The 19,290-nt window shown below is 36.8% G+C and overlaps 1 protein-coding gene across 3 annotated transcripts in view; it reads left to right on the forward strand.

Moving 5' to 3' along the window:
- DCUN1D4 (defective in cullin neddylation 1 domain containing 4) overlaps positions 1-19,290 on the forward strand; it is a 41,606-nt gene that overhangs the window by 5,549 nt on the left and 16,767 nt on the right. Inside the window, exons 2-5 of one of the 3 annotated variants that reach the window (XM_030947140.1) lie at positions 4,149-4,219; positions 5,143-5,182; positions 10,997-11,026; positions 12,320-12,434. In XM_030947140.1, the coding sequence (XP_030803000.1) occupies positions 4,149-4,219; positions 5,143-5,182; positions 10,997-11,026; positions 12,320-12,434 (256 nt within the window). The remainder of the gene's footprint in view (positions 1-4,148; positions 4,220-5,142; positions 5,183-10,996; positions 11,027-12,319; positions 12,435-19,290) is intronic. The other 2 variants (XM_030947142.1, XM_030947143.1) reach the window with 2 other exon arrangements.

A 19,290-nucleotide genomic window follows, 5' to 3' on the forward strand; every position in this document is an offset into this window, starting at 1 on the left:
TATTTCATGTGTATATTGATGAGAAGGCGTAGAATGTTTTTTCTCTAGTTTGTTATGGAAGCAAGCCCAGCTAGCTCTTGTTTCTTTTACCTCTCCATAATTCTCAGGTCCATAGTTTAAACCTTAACCTATAATATTCTAAAAATTATTTTTAAACTGTTTTCTTTTTAATTTTAAATCGTATATGATTGTGACTAATTGTCTAACCCAGCCTTTAACCCTTAACATTGTGATAATTACAGAGTGCAGACAATGTGTAAATTCCATTAAACTAGGTTGGCTCTGTCATTTCTTTCTTTTCTGGGTTCTGGATTTGCAATTATTTTACTCAGATTTTTTTTTAGCCATTATATTCTGAATTACTGCAAAGTATTTAATGCCATTTGGAATTTTCATTGCTTCAGACCTCACTGAAGATCAGCTACTTTCTGCATGAAAAATAATTTAATGAACAGAATACGTATGTTTGTTTGACATACACCCCTTAAAGTCATAGCAAACTTTCCACATATCATCTTTCACTATTTACAAAGCAAGCAGATTTCCTTTTTCTGATTCGAGGTCAATGAACTGTGTGGTATGTCAGAATCTTAGAATGGCTGGAATTGGAAGGGACCTGAAAGATAATCTAGGTCCAATCCCCCTGCCATGGGCACCAGTACCTTCTACCAGGACCAGGTTGCTCAGAGCCCCCTCCAGCCTCACGCTTCAGGCTTGGGGCATCCACAGCTTCTTTGGACAGCCTGTGCTAAGGTCTCACCACCCTCACAGTAAAGAATTTCTTACTAATATCTAATCTAAACCCACTGTCAGTTTGCAGCCATTCCTCCTTGTCCTGTCACTACGTGCTCTTCTGGAAAGTCCCTCTCCAGCTTTCTTGAAAGTCCCTTTAAAGTACTGTAAGTGCACTTAAAGTGCTATGAGATCTCCCTGGAGTCTTCTGTTCTCCCCACTGAACAAGCCTAGCTCTCAGCCTTTCTTCGTGGGAGAGGTGTTCCTCCAGTTGTCCTTTGTGATCTTTTTCCAACAGGTCCATGTCTTTCCTGTGCTGAGGACCCCAGAGCTGGATGCAGTTTCTGTAGGAAAAAAAATAAATCAGACCAATTCATGTGCTTCGAAACTCTTGTCTTGGGGTAAAAAATAGCTTCACATGTGGTGGCATTATTCGTGTCAGGCTCATCTGAGCAGCTGTGGAGCGTGCAGCTTCCTGTGATGTATTGCTCCTCTTGTGGTGGCACTGGGAGGGACAGGTGGATTAGTGGAACACATTGCTGCTGCCACAAGGGACTGCTGGGCTCCCACTTTGGAAGACCTTTCCTGTTTCTTCCTCTAACTGAGCTGCTGTTGCAGCTCCTTGGTGATCTCTTTCAGAGCACTGGGATGGCAGGATTTGTTTATTTATTCTGTGGATAAGATTCCAAGTGTAGTGGGCTGACCAAAGGGATCAGCAGGAACAACTTTGGAGGCTGCATAAGCATATGTGGCAAGTTTGGGAAGTGGACAGGAGAGAATGTGTTCCTATAGAATACAATTGCAACCAATTGTCCAATTGCTTGCCATCTTGACCACTGTTGATCAGTGCTATTTTTGCTAATTTCCCAGATAATGTACATGAGCATGGGAGGTGTTAGTTTTTGGATTTTGTTTCTTAAAAAAACCAAAATTTTTTCCAAAATAGGCTTTTTTGCAGTGGCATAGGATACTTTGTATATCATTCTTGAAATATAAAACAAACACTAACTCACTGGCCAGTTCAGAGAATAACCTGAACTGTAATTTAATTTCCCTAATTTAATGGGTGCTCCTTGCATTTGCTTTTATTACTGTAAAAGAAACCTGTTTTCAGTTTTAGGTAATATCCCTACACTGTGCAAGCTTCCCGTGTGAAAGCAAGAAAACTTTGGACTCTGGTCCTCGATATTCAACTGGTGGATAGTGTGATATCTCTTGTATTAGGACTGGAAAATATATTTGTATAACCCTGCTAAATCCATCATAATTATGGATCCTATTTCTGAAGGAGCAGCTTAAAATGTTGCAGATATTTCCAGCGGATGTGTAAAACATACTGGCATGAGCTATGTGTTTTAAAGTGCCTAGGAATGTTTTGTTTCAAAGGTGATACCTGTATATATAATCCTAATGTTAGAGCATTTTTTCGACCATTTAAGAGTGCTATCTGAAGTTAATATTAGATTAGGATAAATAAATATTTGCTCAGTGTTCTCAGCTTCTTACTTCCAGATATAACTGCTTTCTCTAACCACTCATGTTCTTTGTAGATTTTAGGCTAAGCAGAAAGGGAAACTGTAAAATTTGTATTCCAGAAAGTTTAATCTGATCTGCCAGTTAACAAATCAAATTTAATCTTGCCCTCCTCAGGATGGCTTTTATGTTCCCTGTTGTCCTCATTCCTGTTTGCCCCCCTCTCCTTTTGTTTTTTCTCATTGCTTTATATTGAATTGAGGATTGACTAAGAAACTCAGGTTTATTTTTTTCTTGCAGAATGGTTCTGCATAGTATTGTTTGACTAGCATAAATGGAACTTTATTGAGCTCTTAATGCAGGAAAAACTCTAGCACCCTGTTCGAGGTTCAAGAGCTTCCTATTGTAGCTTGGTAAGAAGATCTGGATTATCTTTGACTTTGTATATATAAGGTTAGCTAAATTTGGAAATTGCATCTCTGGTGCTTCTGACTTAGAGCAATTGTATTGCTGTGGTGGATTGGAGACAACGTGTTAAGAAATAGGTAGCAATAAATTAAATTATACTCTGGCTAACATAATGAATGAAATGTATCATTCCTGAAAGTATCTTTTGATTTATTTTTTTTTTAATTCACTGTGATAAGAGAATTCCACAGAGATGTGTGTAACGTTCACTTAGAGCAGGCAGTTTTTCAGTTCCACTTGTTAACTTCTTTGCAGTGTGCTTCACTGACTTGGCAGTCGGATGTTTAATGCTGACTCTTGTTTATCTGGGTCATCTTAAGTGTATCTTGAGAGCATTCCTTTGAAATGCTCTGGATGGAAATAAGGGAATTATTTTTTTGACCTTACTTGCGTCTTGCATCAGCTGCTGGGCAAAGCCAAATTAGATGTCTCATATTAGAAATGCTTTAGTGCATTAGCTGGGTAGTGATGCTAGGCACATACAGAAGCTTTTCACATATAGAGGAAGTTTGCTTGGAATACTTTGCTTATCATACAGTACGTTTCTCTAGAGTGTTTTGGCACATGAGTTCTAGTGGGGTAGCTAATTTATTTTTAGTTTAAATGGAGATACTCTGTAGTAGTTGGCTGTCTTTAAGCCCTCTCGGCTGGTTTGTGTTCAGTTTCTGAGATTCTTTTTGGTTTGCCTACTGTCTAGCTGGATCTCAGCTGTTCTTTTGTGAATTACTTACTTTCCAGTTTTGTTCTTGCCACATTCCTAGCAAAAATAGGGAATTCAAAAGAATAGGGAAAAATTAGTTTCTCACTCTTTAGCAACTGAAGCAAACTCAAGTGTTTTATATTTGGAGTGTGGAAGCAAAATTAACATCTATGCTATGGCTTCTTCCAAGAAGTGTCAGAATATTTCATTATCAGTTTTTCTGACTCTTGTCTTAACACCTGCTGTATTGTAACCTTTGGTTTGTTATTAAAAAGCCATGTTTGAACTGTGCTAGTGTATTCTAGTCACTTATTTTTGCAAGGAAGTTAGTATGAAGGCAAGTATATGTGTATTAATAAAATCAGATTTTCTTAAGAACTAGGATTTTCATTAATTATTTTAGAATGTTACATGCTACTTAATTTTGTTTTGGAATAGATGAAACAGAAGGATGGGGTAACATGGAAGTTATAATGATTCCTAATATCAGGGGGAAAAAAAAGTTGTGATTTTTTTTTAATTCAGCTGTAGTTAGCTATACTTCTGTTCTGCTGAGGGTCATCCATGCCTTAAGAAATATACATACATAGGATATCTTTTTGCAGATTTCAGTTGTTCTACTCAAGTGTTGAAAATGTCGGTACTGAAAAAGTTAAGATTACTTTTACTTTATAGTTCTGTGATGATTTTATTAAATAGCCAGAATGTAGGAAGATCATGACTGTTGCATTTGGAAACCAGAAATTTAAAACCCTTTTTTTTCCCTCCCCTCTAGATTTTCAACTGAATTCTCATCTATCAACACTGGCAAATATTCACAAGATTTACCACACCCTCAATAGGCTGGTAATGACTTGCCATTTTCTCTTAGCAGAATAGCTAGGGCTTTGGTCCAGAATATTTAATGATTGAAATCATTAAGTGATTACACTTCTAAAAATTATAACTGCCTTGTTGTATGAAAGGCTGTTGGGTTTGAATTGGTGAAGAGATAAGCAGTATTAGGAAAAGGTGAAAGATTATACTCCACAGGTCAGTGGAGTTTGAATATTGGATTTACATGTTGCCTCATACAAGAAGCTTTCTTGGATACAATAAATGATGGTAATCATCATAGTTACCCAGTTTCTTGCAGTTCTTCTGGAAAACATATTGAATGAGCAAGCTGTCCTCTTACACCCATGCAAAAAGTGAAACAAGGTTTTAGTGAAGACTCTTCCTGCTTATGTGCTGTGTATTTACATTTGTTTTATTGCAACCATAGCTGGAAATGGTGATACAGTTTCTGTGTGTACACTGCAAAGTTAGTGCAAAAGACCTTGCCTGAAGAAGGGGTAAACTTGTTTCCAAGGTTTCAGTTGGTTTTTAATCAGTTTCCTTTAGAACACCTATGTTTATCTTTAAGCAAAGCCATTTCTGTGCTAAGTGGTAAATTCAGTCTTTCTAATGCTGCATTCATTGGTGGAATTATTAAGTAAAATAATGCCAGTTCCCCACCTGATGGGCAGTTATTTCCACTCTTGAAATAATTTGATATGTTTTTGATTGAAAAAAACCTCAAAAATATTTATCAAATTCAATTTACTTTTTAGATAAATTTGCAAGTGTAACTTTTTAAGTAAATAGGAGCTGAAAACACAAAATCTGCAATCTTAGGTAGATGATCCTTAAGTAATTAGGATGAATATTAATATCAGGTAAAATTAAAAATAGTACAGAACAATGAAGATCACTGTCTTGTTTAACTGTGTCATTCCTGTTTCTTGCAGAATCTGACAGAGGACGTTGGTCAAGACGATCACCAGACAGGTATTTAATAGGGATGGAGTAAAAATAGATTGAAACAGTTTAAACACACTTTATTAAGCAAGTCTCTCTAACATAACTGAAAATGATGTTTTAGAAGGCTAAATGAGTTTTAGGAAACAAGTGCCTGGGTTTCTTATTTTTTTTTTCAAAATAGGTGTTTGTGCTTTTAGTTTATCAAATTATGAAGGACTTGAACAGGTATCAACAGTATCTGTAATTTTACTGTCTCTTAGTTTAGAAGACTTAATGAAAAATTTATCTCACTCCTGGGACTCAGCCTGATGGGCCACAGAATATCCATGTTCTTACAGTGTTTTGAGTCTTGAAAGAGCATTAGTGAAAATAGAGCAGAAGCAAGACCTCTTCTGGCTGTTGTGATGCCTGTGACCAAGTTTAAATGCTGTGCTCCAAGCAATCAGCTTTTTTCTTGACTGGTTCTGATGCAGTTTATTTCTATTTCTTGTACAGATTTTCAGTCAGTGTCTGAGTACTATCTATTTTTGAGTTCATATCTGTATTTTGTTCCATGAAGTGTCACCATTTTTTCAGGCAGTCTTCTGAGGTACCTGGTACCAGCTTCCTGTCATTCTTGATTTGTCAGCATTTGACCTTTGTGACTAGATGTTTTGCAAGGGTTCTTACCTCCTTTTGCACTGTCTTCAAGCCCTGATCACTCACTCAGCAGAGCTATTCTTTAAAACTGACCATGTCTATCCTACCATCTGACTCGAAGCTTTTTCACTATCCTGAGGTGATGACTGTATTTGCTGATGTTACCTTGAGCATTTAGCAAAGTGGAGAGAGCTGTCAGCTCCTGGAGATTTGTGGCACCCATTTACAAATCTAGCACACTTTTAGCCTAGAGCAATGAGAAGACATGCATGGAACTGCATTGCTTGGGATTGGAGCTCACTTAGGGGATTATGCACCCTCCTCTGTACAGCATCAGGTCACTTTGTTTCAGGCTTGAACTCTTACCCTGGGCACAAAAGGCTTCTCTGAAATACTTTCCTTCAGTGTGGTTAGTGATTTGATACTTGAAATTAGCTCATTATGTAAATGAAAAGCCTCTGAAAAAGAGGTTGTGACCGATAGTTGAAGACAGAGATTTTAATGTCCATAATTTAGAACTGATGTCCTCTCCCATCTTGTGATGGAGACTTGGAATTTTTTCCTATGTGTCCCAGGTGCTCTAAACTGAACAGCTACATACTGATTTCCTGTATGAAAATGTGTTCTATAATCTTTGTTTACTCTTGATCACCAAGATCTGTTGTGAAGCATTGAGGTAGTCCCCTTCTGTCACTAATCAGTAAGTGTTGATGTACTTGAGGTGTTTGGAATTTGTCTTACCTGTTGCCTAGGACTTCTGTCATAAAGTGTAAGAAATTAGCCTTGGTGCTCTCATAACCTCTGTTGGAAGGTACTTGAGCATGTTACCATCAGTGTCAGTACAAAACTGTTCATCAAAGCCAGTATCCTATTGCCTGCACACTGTTGCTTGAATTAAGCTGTTTCAAAAGTGTAAATGTGCCTGTTGAATGAGTTGGGGCACAAAATCCCAGTAAAGAGTGCAATTTTTTGGCAATAGTTGTAAAACCTTTCAAACCAGAAGCAAATACAAAATGGGAACCACAAGTAAAGGTTGATAATGCCAGGTTGCCTCCTGATCTTCAGATATTATTTCCACTATTTCTTATGCTTCTGCTCTGTTTTATGTCTCCTGGTAGGAAGAGATGAAGCCCAAATGTTTGCATAAGTTCCAGGCATATTCAGTTGAAATGTGTGTTTGATTTGACTCAAATGAGGACAAATACACATGCAAGGAGCTATTTTGGCCCTCATGAATGTAGTACAGTGTGGTCTCCTGTTTCTGTTTTGTATGGAACTTGACACTTCTGAAACATCTTACTTGGAGACACTCACATAAATCCATAGAGTTACTTTTGAAAATTGTTTGATTTCAATGTGCCTAAACTTGTGGAACTTCTGTTTTCCAGTAAGAAGTTGTCAAGACCTATTAATTTTGTTGCACAATTTATAGAACTGTATAGGTGCTGTAAATTTGAGATTCTGTGTCTAGAACTCATTTGAAAGTCAGATTAAGAAGTGTTGCCAAACCCATGTCAAGGTTTTTTATAGTTCTGAGATTATTTTAACCCTAAATCATCTGGCACAGGCCTTATTCTTAAAGATTGGTGCTCATTTTCTGACATAATTATCTGGGTTATTGTCATTAGGTTGTGGACTTAGTTTTTGGGATGACTTAATGTATGCTTATCTAAATTGGATTGGGATTTCTAAAAGCTATTTTTAAAAAAATCTTAGTTTTAAGTTAATATTTCTTGGTAATGGTATTAACTTTTAAATGCACATCACATTTACTTCAAAGCAGTTGTTTGTAAGCTAACAAAAAATGTCTTGGACATGTAAATTACTTAGAAGCAAATTGTATATTTTCTAAGTATTAGCCAGATTTCCTTTCTGAAACCAGACCCTAAAACACCAATGAGCTACAGGGAAGTGGCAGTTTCAAAATTCCTTCAGTGATCTGAGAGCTAAGATGAATCTTGTTTCAAAATTCTAGTTCCCCACAATGATTGCAATCTCATGTGCTATAGTTCAGTATGCATATCTGTCTGAAAATAAGATAGACTTCAAATGTGTCATGGGCTTTGCCTTTTCACCTGTTTGTAGGTGTAAGAACAGCAGGCATTCAGATTATGTAAACAATTTATTTTCTTTTAGTGCGTATATGCATTAACTTGGAAAACTCACATTTGAAATAATAGTTGTTTTTATGTCATAACAAATCTAGTAGCTTGTTAATAGCTTAAAGTCGTGATTTGGTATTTAAATTGTGACTTACTTATCCAGACTAAAAAGTCTTTAAAAGTATGCTTCTTGTTGTCACCTGACTTGTTTAAAATAGTGAGGTCACCTCTTCAACAAAAAGGCTTCATTGTGGCTCATGAATCTTTGGAGGCGGAGAAATTGCTTTTGCTTCTGCTGGTTTTTTCTTTTGTTATATTAGAGAAGAAACCCCTCTTGAGTCCAGAGCAGTTCTGTAGTGTGGTATTCAAGACAGAGAAGATGATTTTTCCTTTTGCAACTGCATTGCAAGTTGTTTAATGTTTTGATGAGTATCTTACTTTCTCATCTTGTCTGAAAACTGATGATTGTTAGCTATGCTTGTGGTTGTTTTGTTGCATTATTAAATGATCAGCTGTATCTTCCCAATTGCTTCAGCATTCACAGTTTCTAATTATTTGTCCTTTGAAGCATCCTTCTACTGAAGCATCAGAAGAGCAGGATTCCTCACAGGTTTTAGCTAGAGAAGGTGAAAGTGCCATGCCTGTAAATAATTTCCGTAGGGACACAGCTTGTAGAGTTCTTTTTTATTGACTTTTTTTCCTTTTGTCTTTTCTGATTTTGTTGCTATTCTAGGACTGTTCCTGTCTTGTGGGTTTTATTTTATATATTGCTTTAAATTTCTTAGGGTGAATTTTAGCTCTTGAATTGATACTTCCCTTTGGAAGCTTTGTCTCCTGCAAATTTGGAAGTATTCAATAGGATGTTTGGCAAACAGCATTTAAACTCGACAGGCTTTTGGCTGGTGGTGGTCTATTCAGCAGCCATTTGGAGGCTCTACCTTGTAAATGCTAGCTTCAAGTGTCAAAAAATGAGTGAGAATTTGGAGGGTTCTGCCAATCTTGAGTTGAGGCCTAGGAGTGAGAAACTTTGAAGATAATCACATCAGCAAAGCTGCACTTGGTAAGTAAAATTCTGTCAAATTTGCATGTAGTCAGAGGTAGCTGCATGTTTGTTTGCAGATGGTCAGACCTTTGGGAAGAGAAATTAGTTGTGCACTGCTAGACCTAAAATTACATTTAGAATTAAAAAGCTCTGTGTAGGAAAGGTTAATATTGCTATTTAGTGAGCTGTATTGTAAATTAAGAAATCGTAGGAGTTCAAAGTAAAAAACCTAAATTGATAATTTTTAGCTTATATGAAAATGAAAGAAGTATTCTGCTGCTGTTACAGAGGAATTATAACTGCCCTTCAAATTTAACACACCAATTTTAGTAACAAAAGAAATGCTTTGAAAGTAAAATCCTTACACTGTGTTTTTTAGTAGTTTAGAGATTATTCAACAGCTAAAGTCTAGTGAAGACTTGCTCCAAACCTCAGTTACTAAGATGTTAAGTCTTGGAAAGCATTTACAATATGTCTGCCTGGTGTCTGTGTGCTGTCAGCTGTCAGTGTGTGAGGGCAGTGTATGTGTGCATTTAAAACTACCAATTTCTGAGCTGTCTCTTTTCTTCCCTTTTCTGTGCCTTTGAGAGCTGCAACTAGATACATTCAAACCAAAAAGGGTACAAGTCTTTCATATGGGTCATTGGAGAAATTGGGTTGTAGTGAATTGTGATCAGTTTAAGCCTTTAAAACAAGTTCACCAATCTTCTTAAAAACATCCTATCATTTAAGGAGGCAAAGAGTCCTAGCAGGAATTCTTGAGTTAAATTCTTTGGTTTGTATGGGGTTGCAGGTCTGACAAAATGATTTCTCTATTCTATAACTGCTTTATTTTACTTTTATTTATTTTTTCACCTTTTGCCCTGCTTCTTTTGTCACAGAGGCCTTGCATATTTCTTTTCACAATCAACTGACCAGTAAACTGCACAAATTTGTGGGGGGTGAGGGGGATGTGTATTTTTTCTTGCATTTTACCACCATCCAATGCCTGTGTCCATCACAGATGGATTTTTACTTTTTTAAAAGAAAGGCACTTAAAAGCAATCTATTTGCTCTCAAAGGAATGAGATAGCTACAGGTTATACTTAAGTAAATGCATATTTACCAAAAAGAGGTGTTCACTATATATTTTCATTTATTAAGTTCAGTGTGTGTCTTAAGTCTGTTGGCTCTTTCTAGCCATCTGTTGAGTTCTGCTGTCATCTTAGGTGTTTTTGGTCTGTGTAGGCTTTCAAAAAATACGTACTGGCAGAGTCTTTACAAATTTGATCTGAAAGATAAAGTATTGCAGATTCAATAACTTATGAGAGTAGAGTTTTTCAATATCATGAATGTGCAGGCATAATTAGATGGAACAAATATCATTCAGCAGGTCAGGTTAGTTTGTTTAATTTGTAAAATGCCTTGGGTGTACTCTGAGTTTTTTATGGTCTCTGGCTTACCTGTTTCAAATATATCTGATATTGTTGAGGAGAAAATAAATGCTCTTGTCACTAATTTCCTTTTGTAATATGTTCTGGACAGTGCTTCTAGAAGTATCTTTTTCTGACACAGCCATTACGATTTTTTTTTATGGTAATAGTTTATGGAGCATAATACTTGCAAGTTTTTGATGATTAGTTAAATTGTAATTTGAATTTACAATGCTGTTAATTCTCTTTCAAAAAGACAGGATATGGCCATACTCTCCTGGGGACAATAATGGAGAGGGAGTTTTAGGGTTAAAAAAAAAGAATATATAGGAAGAATTTTTTGAATTGGAGAGTATTTCTTGAACTAGCGAGATTAATTTTCTTCTTAATAGATAGAAATTAATATAAACATAAGACCAAAGAAGGCATACTTAGTGCAAAAGCTTTATTAGTTGAAACCAGATTAGTTCATCTTGGTGTAAAAACTGGGTTCAACATCTTACATAATACTAGAGAACTGTGAACATAATACTAGAGAAATATGTAGTTTCTTATGGGTTAGAGTTTCCATGCATGTTTAAATAATGTACATATAGCAAAGCCTGTGAGGCTCTAAGGTTCCTTACATGTGTTTCTCCTATAACAGGAGAGAGCCTTTCAAAGATTCGAAGAATAGGTAAGCAAAAGATTGCTGTCAGTGTTTGTTGGGAATTGGGCCTCTGATTTCAGTCTGTTCCCTTGGTGTCAAAAAGCAGTCCAAGTTTTATTGCTTGCTCTGTGCTCTGATGTTGTAAGATAAAAGATTTTGTGGGCATCTTAATTGAGCATAGCTAAACTTGGATGCTGTTGTAGCAAAGAGAACATAGCTTAGGAATGCTGGAGTTCTTAATGTTGTCTTGCAAATTTCTTTGGCATCGCTTTATGTCTGGATTTTTATACCTCACTTCTCTCTTCCTTTTCTTTTCAAATTCTCTGTGTAACACTTAGAGGTGTGATAGCTCTTGGAGCTGCTCTTACACACACCTTTCTCAGGTGTCTTCAGCACATGAAAGTAGGACAAAATTATGCCTGGAGTGTTAGCCTACTGTTTTCATGAGGCAGCAAAAGCAATTTAATGACTTGCTGTGGTCAAAAGGGCTGATCCTGTGCTCTTTCTTGTGCTAATGTACAGAAAGTTGTTATTCTTTTTCCTTTGGTTAATTATCTACAGGTTTGGTGAGCTGGATTGGCACACGGAAGAGTTACCATAGACATAGGAGTATGTAGCTGAGAGAAGGGGATGGAAAGACTGCCACCTGATTCACCTGACACTGCATCAGTGTCTTGAATTGGCTATTTCCTATTTGGGGACCTTCATTTTTTGAGAACTGTTCAGTCCGAATAATACAGCCAGCCACTTAGTTCTTTTCCTGGTGGTTGCTGACTGTCTCTTCCTGTCCCTGCAAAACAGAACAAAAAACCTCCTAAAAATCCTGAGAAAACCCTCTCACCAAAGAACAAACAAAACCTTTCCTGCCTCTTGCTCTCTGTATCACATAAAACTTTGGGCTTGAAAATAAAGGGTTCTGTTTTCTAGAGGTAGGTGTTCACTCAGATCTGTATTTCAAAAAGCAGTGATCAACCCTTAGAACTCGTGATTTGAATAAAAGACTAAAAATAAGGATGACTTTTTCAGGACCTAAATACTTCTTCAGGATAGTGTCAGTTTTTGACTGCTGTTAGACTGAAGTAATGCCAGGGCTACTGTGCATTTTGGTATAGTACTTTTGACCTTAATGGAAATCTGGTCATAGGAAACCATGTAAAAGTGAGATGGATTTTGCTATTGAAAGGAGACTGTTTCTTTTTTAATTTTTAAATCCCCTAACTTCCTTCCCTTTCCTTTGTAATATGCCTATTAGTGGACACAGTTTAACTGGTCTGCAACAGTTTCATTTCTTTGTGCTGGTGTTTTTAATTCCCTCTGTAGGAAGTCTTCGGTCTTGCAGTTCATCAGACTGCTTTAGTAAAGTGATGCCTCCAAGGAAAAAGAGGAGACCTGCAGCAGGAGATGATTTATCTGCTAAGAAAAGTAGACATGATGGGTATGTCATCTTACCATGAGCTAAGATTGATGGAATATCTAAAGTTGAAGAGCTGATATATCATGTGTTTAAATACTAATGGAAATAATATTGACATTTACTTGGTTTCTCAATGTGGAGCCATAGCTGGTGATTGAACTGTGGGATATTGATAAGTATGTGTAGGTTCAGTTTGCATCTCACCTTTCTCTAGATATACAAGAAACATGTAGGGACCTTCTCCTTGCTCTAGTTGCCAGCTGTCAGAATATGTACTTGTTTGTTCAAAACCAACGTCTGAGAGATACAGTACTATTTTCTCATATACATGCATAAGGTCTGGATTGGCTGTTACCAGTCTCTAGCCTGTCCAAAAAGTGAATGTCGTTATAGTCCACTCGGCTCTTAAAATCCTGCTAGTCTCTCCCTGTTATGTTGTGATTTGATACTGAACATAGAAGGGGAAATTGCCCAGGTAAGGTGACAGCCAGTGGTTCAGCAGTTATTGAGGGGCTTCTCACTGGACAGCAGAAGCCAAACAGGTTAAAGAGAGTGCATGAACAGTGTATTCTTTTGGCATGAAGTATTGGATAGCTGAGACCTCTGCAAGTGCTGGATTTCCAGTATGTGTAGTGTGTTGAGTCATTCAGAAAGCATTGAATGTGCTCGGGGGTGTGCAAAAATCACTATTTATGTGGACTAGATTCAGAACTTGAGGCTGTATAGAACTACACTCTCCTGCATGACAGATGCAGGACTGCTCTGATGTTGAAAAGTGGCTTATACAACTAGAAAGTTTGCTTGGCACTGCATCAATCAATAGAATTTCAGCTCTGTTATACTCATGTGTTACTGATGTCTCAGAAAACGCATGCCTCCATAGCAAGTACCTTCAGGGAGGTTAAAAGAGGCATTTTTCTCTAAACTGTCAGCCTGAAATCAGACTGGGTTCTCTCCTTTTTATACTCTAGCATGAGTAAGAAAAGTACTGGTAGCCAAATTAAGCCTCTGGTCATGCCCCTATAACTCTATTGTGTTTAATAGGGTTGCACAACTGTAACTGCACTGGAATTTATTAAATGATCTGTTGATGCAGAAGAAAGAGGTTTCAGCTCTTTCTTTCATTGCTTTGTAACACTAACGAGAACAAAAAAGCTGTTCATGTCCTTAATATTTTTTCTTGCTTTTCAGAAATAATGAAATACAAAAGGTAAATAGTTGATCAAGGGCATTACAGCTTATTCAAAGATAGGCATACAATGTGGAAGCAATACAAGGACAGACCCTTTCTAGAATATAGAGAGGTTCATAAAACTGAACTCTACCTACCTTAGCCAAGACATTGATGATAGAAAAAAGCAACCCCCTAAAAAGTAAGCTTGCCTGTAAGTAAGAAATACTGATTTGTGTAATTACATAGGAAAATTGTAAAAACCTGATTTTTTTTCTCTCTGAATAGTAGATATTTCATAGTTTTTAAGAGCTTGTTGCAAATGTAATTTGAAGGATTTTTTTTGTATCTGCCTCTCATTTTATAACTAATGGATCTAGTCTTCATTTTACTGCCATGTAAGTCTTTATTAAAAGGAAGATCTCAGCCTGCTTTTAGAATTGGAGGAGAAACCAGATCTGCTAGTCATGAGCCACGGGGTAATATCCTCTGATGTGGTTCCAGTTTTTCTGACTGACTTCCTGTAAAGGTTTTTGAGCTTGCTCTGTTTCCCAGAGTCTTTCTTTTGTTTTGGTCTTCAAGAAAACAGTTTTTTATTTCAGCATGACTGGCAATATGAAATTATTTGCTGGACATTCAGCCTGGTCTTGAAGTGCTATTTTCTTTCAAGGAAGGATTTTTACCCCTGTAATCTCCTGTGAACGGATTAGTCAAAAAGCAGTCTCATACTTCCATGCTTGTTTTGTCAGGTGGAGTTCATAACTGTCAAGTTTAGGTTTTGGATCAGACATCTCAGTTAGTTGAGCAGAAATCAAGTCTGAAATCAGGAAACTCTACAGCAGTGTTCTGTAGCATACCTAGTTTGCAAAGCCTGTTCTTCTTACACTGTGTGCAGAGAATGCTATATACAGTAAAAAGAGAATAGTGGAATACCACTTTATAGAATAAGGGGGCTCCTAGGCCCAGTTCTCAGCTTCTGTTTTAGACACAGACTTCCTAGAAGCTGCACTCTAGTAACTCAGAATAAGCCTTCACAGGACATTAGTCTGTGTGGATTCTGTATTAAGTGAAGAAAGGCAGTCACTGTCTGAAGAGCTACACAGTCCTTTCCAGAAGAGCCTCTCTTTCCTAACAGAAGTGATTTGTCACTTCAAATACTTAATGGAATGACATACATTTCTGTGTGTTTGTCAGCAACAGTGGCATACTTACGGGTCGACATTAACAAATTTAGTAATTCAGCGTCTCCTGTTGGTTCTCAGTGTGAAAATATGGGGTAGTAGTCCAAAGATTTTCAAGGAATGTCATCATTAATGGTGTTACTGCAGCTGAGACTGAAGGTTGATGATTTTTTTCTGGTTTGTCCATTAGAAAAATGTGGGGGGTTTTATTCTGTAATGGAGTGGTTTTTTGGGTGATATTTTCAGTCTTCACTATTTTTTATTCATTCCTATAATTTCTTCAAATCTGATAAGAATATTTTTAGATATGCCTTCTTCCATAAAGTTTCTTTCAGCAGGTCTCTATGCTGAAAGACAAGATGGTGTCTTAAGATTCTTAAAGTCATAAACTTAAACATGTCTTACACCCTTAGTTTCAAGCTGGTAAGAATACAGCCTCATCTCAGAAGCACTAGTGGAGTGCACAGGCAATTGAGGAAAAGCATTTATAGGAAAAAGTCTAGTTGTGAAATTATTTGGAAATGCTGGTCTAGTGCATAAACTGATTATAGAAGACTCCAAGCATGTTCATTATTATTACACCCTTACATAATAAGAACTTGAATTCTCTTAATTAGTGTTTATAGCATCATCATGAACCAAGCATGAATGCAGTGTTTCAGTGGGAGGGAATTTTTATACCAGATGATGAATAATAAAAAGAACTCAGTGCTTTATAGATAACAGTAAGAGCTATCTTGCCTTAAAGAATAGCTGTTGGAAGTAAACAGTTGAGCATGTGCTAATTTGAACATAATCACTTGAAGACTTAGTTTGTATTTTCATCTCAGTATCACGGTCTTGACTTTATTGTACTTAAAGCCGTCATGTATAGAGTACTCTCAAATTGGAGTTAAAATTACATTTTCTGTACATTGTTCTTCCATCACCATGTTAGGCATCTTCAGAAAGGTAAAGCAAAATTGATGTAAAGATACTTGCTAGGTAAAATGATAGTCCTCACTGGGTAATTGTTTTATGCTGCTTATCTGTTATACAATATCTAGCCAAATAGGAAAAATGAGCTGTTTAATATAATGTCTTATGTTTTGACAGTCTCATTTAAAAATTAATTCTCCTCCTTATTCTGGAATCACGCTGAGGGCAAATGCCTTGCAGTAATGGATATTGTCACTTTAGGCGAATGAAAATTAGGAATATTTACCTACTTCCCTGAAATTTATGTTTTCAAACAATTAGATAAATGTTTTCAATTGATTTATCCTTATGTGTGTAGGAACCACAAAAGGGCCTACTAACATGAAAAATAGGTTTTCTGTATTGAATAGTAAACTCCATACTCTGTAGTGGAAAAATGCAGTTTTTGAAAACACAGTGTCATTAACTTAAGATGTACTAACTTCCAAAGTTTTCAAAACCTTTGGTGTTGAGAGTTGGTTTGGTTTTTGTTCTGCTGTTGTTTACTAACTGGTTAGGTCCTTCCCCATGCAGACCACCTTTGTTCCCAGCTGTCATAGATGTGTAGATCTTTTTCCTTGAAGTAGGAGTTTTCAGGTGCACACAAGTATAATTTTTCCTTTTTTTATAGCTTTTCAGCACACTTCACTTAAACTGGACATGTGACTATCAGCATGTGTGTTGTTGCACATTCTGCTCATTAAGTAAGCCTGATAAAAGTTCCAAACATTTAACAGTTTAGGAATGATTGTAAGTCTTTAAACAAGGAGACATAAGGGATATTCATCATTCATAAAACTTAACAGTCAAGTTAGTCCTGAGGCTTGCTTTAAACTGTTTTTGTCATGTCTTGCAAATTGCAAAGCATCTCTTCTCCCACCCTTCTCTTTCTACTACAATTTTAATGACACTATTGCTAGAATCATAATTGTGGGTGAATAGATAAGACTTTATTAAAATACTTTCATTGTGCTACATTGATGAAAATTTTCAGCCAAAATTTTAAATTAATTAGTATTAATGGAAGTAGTGTGGGGCATTTTCAATCAAAAATTGGCATGTTTTGAAAAAAAATAATCTGGAAGCAATTAGTTACTTAGTTCAAAACTCAAACAAAACTCAGTAAAGATTTTCATTAAGTTCTGGTTGCTTAGAAACAAAGCTTCTGTTGGTGCATTTCTTGATGTCTTCATTCGGTAAGCACTGACCATCTGAAATAACCAGGCTGTAGATCTTCATGAGAGGCTTTTGACTTACCATAATAAAGCATAGCTTTTTTTCCCCTTCCATTTTTATTTTCTTTTTCCTCCTCAATGTATTATTACCAGCTTCCACCATTAAGAGAATGTTTTATGTGACCTAAGCTCCACGTTTTCACTGATCTTGGTTTGAGTATTCTGGAGCTACACAGCCCAGAGTTGGTGCAGTGGGAGGGGCTGTAGCTGGAGCTTTAACCAACTCCAATACAGGTGAAACATGCTCAGAGCAGCAGATAACCCAGCTTTGAAGACTGCAGTGGGTTGAAGAGAATTGCCCTTACCTTGTTCTTTTTGCTGGCAGCAACCATCAACTTTTACAGTCATTTTCCTAGTCACCCCATTATAGTTGGATGGAATTTTCATGCTTTTGTTTTCCCACCAAATCTGTTAGGAAGAGAAGAAAATAATCTGGAAAAGATGTGGACCATGTATTTAAAGTTCCCACAAAGTGTGAAGTGCCTAGACACTCAGTTTTAATATTTTTTTTAGTGGTTGTTGATGCTTGCCTATAGCACTTCCAGTTACAAACTATATTGTCTTACCTTTTTTGCTGATATATTACAGTTCCCTAGCTCACATGAATATTTCATATATATGTTTGAACATGGATGTTATGAGTCAGCTATTAGGTCATGATGGAGGTGCAAGCATCTCTGAGAAAATTATTACATTTTGATGTGGTTAAGTAACTGAAATCAGTTTTACAAAATTTAAGCACGTTACCTCATGTTGCTTTTGCCCTGCCCTGTCCCACATTCTTTCCTCTCCCTAGCTGATGAAATGGCTGTTAGAAAGAGATAATTAAAAAAACCCTAAATGCTCCTTACAGGGATGTTTGTTACGAATAACTTGTATATTGCTGTCACTGTCCTGACACCATGTCATGCTAAACAAAGAAAAAAAAGCTATTTTTCAAGTGAAGATTTTTCTGAGTTTCTGAGTTACTGTACCTACATGTGTGTTTCATCTGAGAAGTAAATACATACTTAGCCTGTAGGTAATACTTTTCTCTTTTTTTCTGTTTCTGATGGATATCATGTCATGAGTCAGAAATGGAAGGATAATTCTAAAAACAAAGTTTTGAGTTTGGTATTGTCTGGTAGTGAAGAGTATAGCAGACACTCTGGGATAAAACTGTACATTCACCTTTCTAACTGATGATGGAGAAAAGCCCTTAGCAATCCTGTTTCGGTGCCAGCATTCTTGTGTGCATCAGTGAGATCAGTGTGCAAATTCTAGTACCAAAAGTACCAGGTATATTCAATTGCTCTTTCTTTATGGAAGGCATCTTTTTGAGTTTTTTTACTTACCCCTGTGCCTTGCCTGCTCTCACCCTCCCCCCCTGCCCCCTTTTTTTTTTTTTTTTTTGTGAGCAGTGTGTTGTTTCACATCTGGTGTGTGACTGACACTTTCCTGGCAGTTTCCTTTTACGGACCATCAATATGGAAGCAAATTACTAAGCAGAACTTGGTTGGCATAATGGTTGTGCATTTGTTTGAAAGTGCTGGTGCTGGTCATCTTGATGAAGCTGTGAGCCATTGAGGACTTGCTGTTTGTGAGATCTGTTCATTAGATGTTTGGTACTCCCAAAGTATTCAGATACCCTGTGTACTCTGGCAGTATATTTTTCTGCATAGCAAGAGATACTGTCATTAGAATAAAGACAAGGCACATCATCTTGCAGTATATACTGAGAGATTCCACAGAGATGAGGAATACTGCAAGATATAAAATGGATGCCAGATGTGTCTGGAAGTTTGTTTTTCTCCTCTGTAAATATGGTTCTTGAGGTAATCAAATCCATATTAATCATAATTCAGCAGATGTAGTCCTTGAAAACACCTTTACTCTGTGCCACTGGATTGAACGAAGTTGTCCTAGGCTGAGCAATCTCAGGTACCTGTCTACTTACTTGTTTGCATCTCCCCAGTCATCTTGCTTCCCTAGGCACTTCAGAGATTAGGAGTCTCTTGCTAGTAGAAATAGCTGGCTTGGCTAGGCAGGGGTGAGACACTCATTTAATGTTTGGAGTAAGCAGGGGAAGAAAAGGGTTTGTCTTTTTACATGAGATCACTAATTCTGACTGTGCATAGTCTGTTTTCATTATAAATGTGGTACAGTATCATCTGCACTGTTAATGCATTTCTGACTAATTAGCTTATTATTATTGCTACTTCCTGCAGTTCCTGAACTGTGACCTTAGCCCTTAAGACAAGTGACTTTCAATCTCATATCAGTTGTCTGAAATTCTTCTGCTATGTGCAGATGCAGAGAATGTATAAAAAGGGCTGGTTTTTTCTGTTCTTGCT

The sequence above is a fragment of the Camarhynchus parvulus genome, chromosome 4, assembly GCF_901933205.1.
Source record: "Camarhynchus parvulus chromosome 4, STF_HiC, whole genome shotgun sequence".
NCBI lineage: Eukaryota > Metazoa > Chordata > Aves > Passeriformes > Thraupidae > Camarhynchus > Camarhynchus parvulus.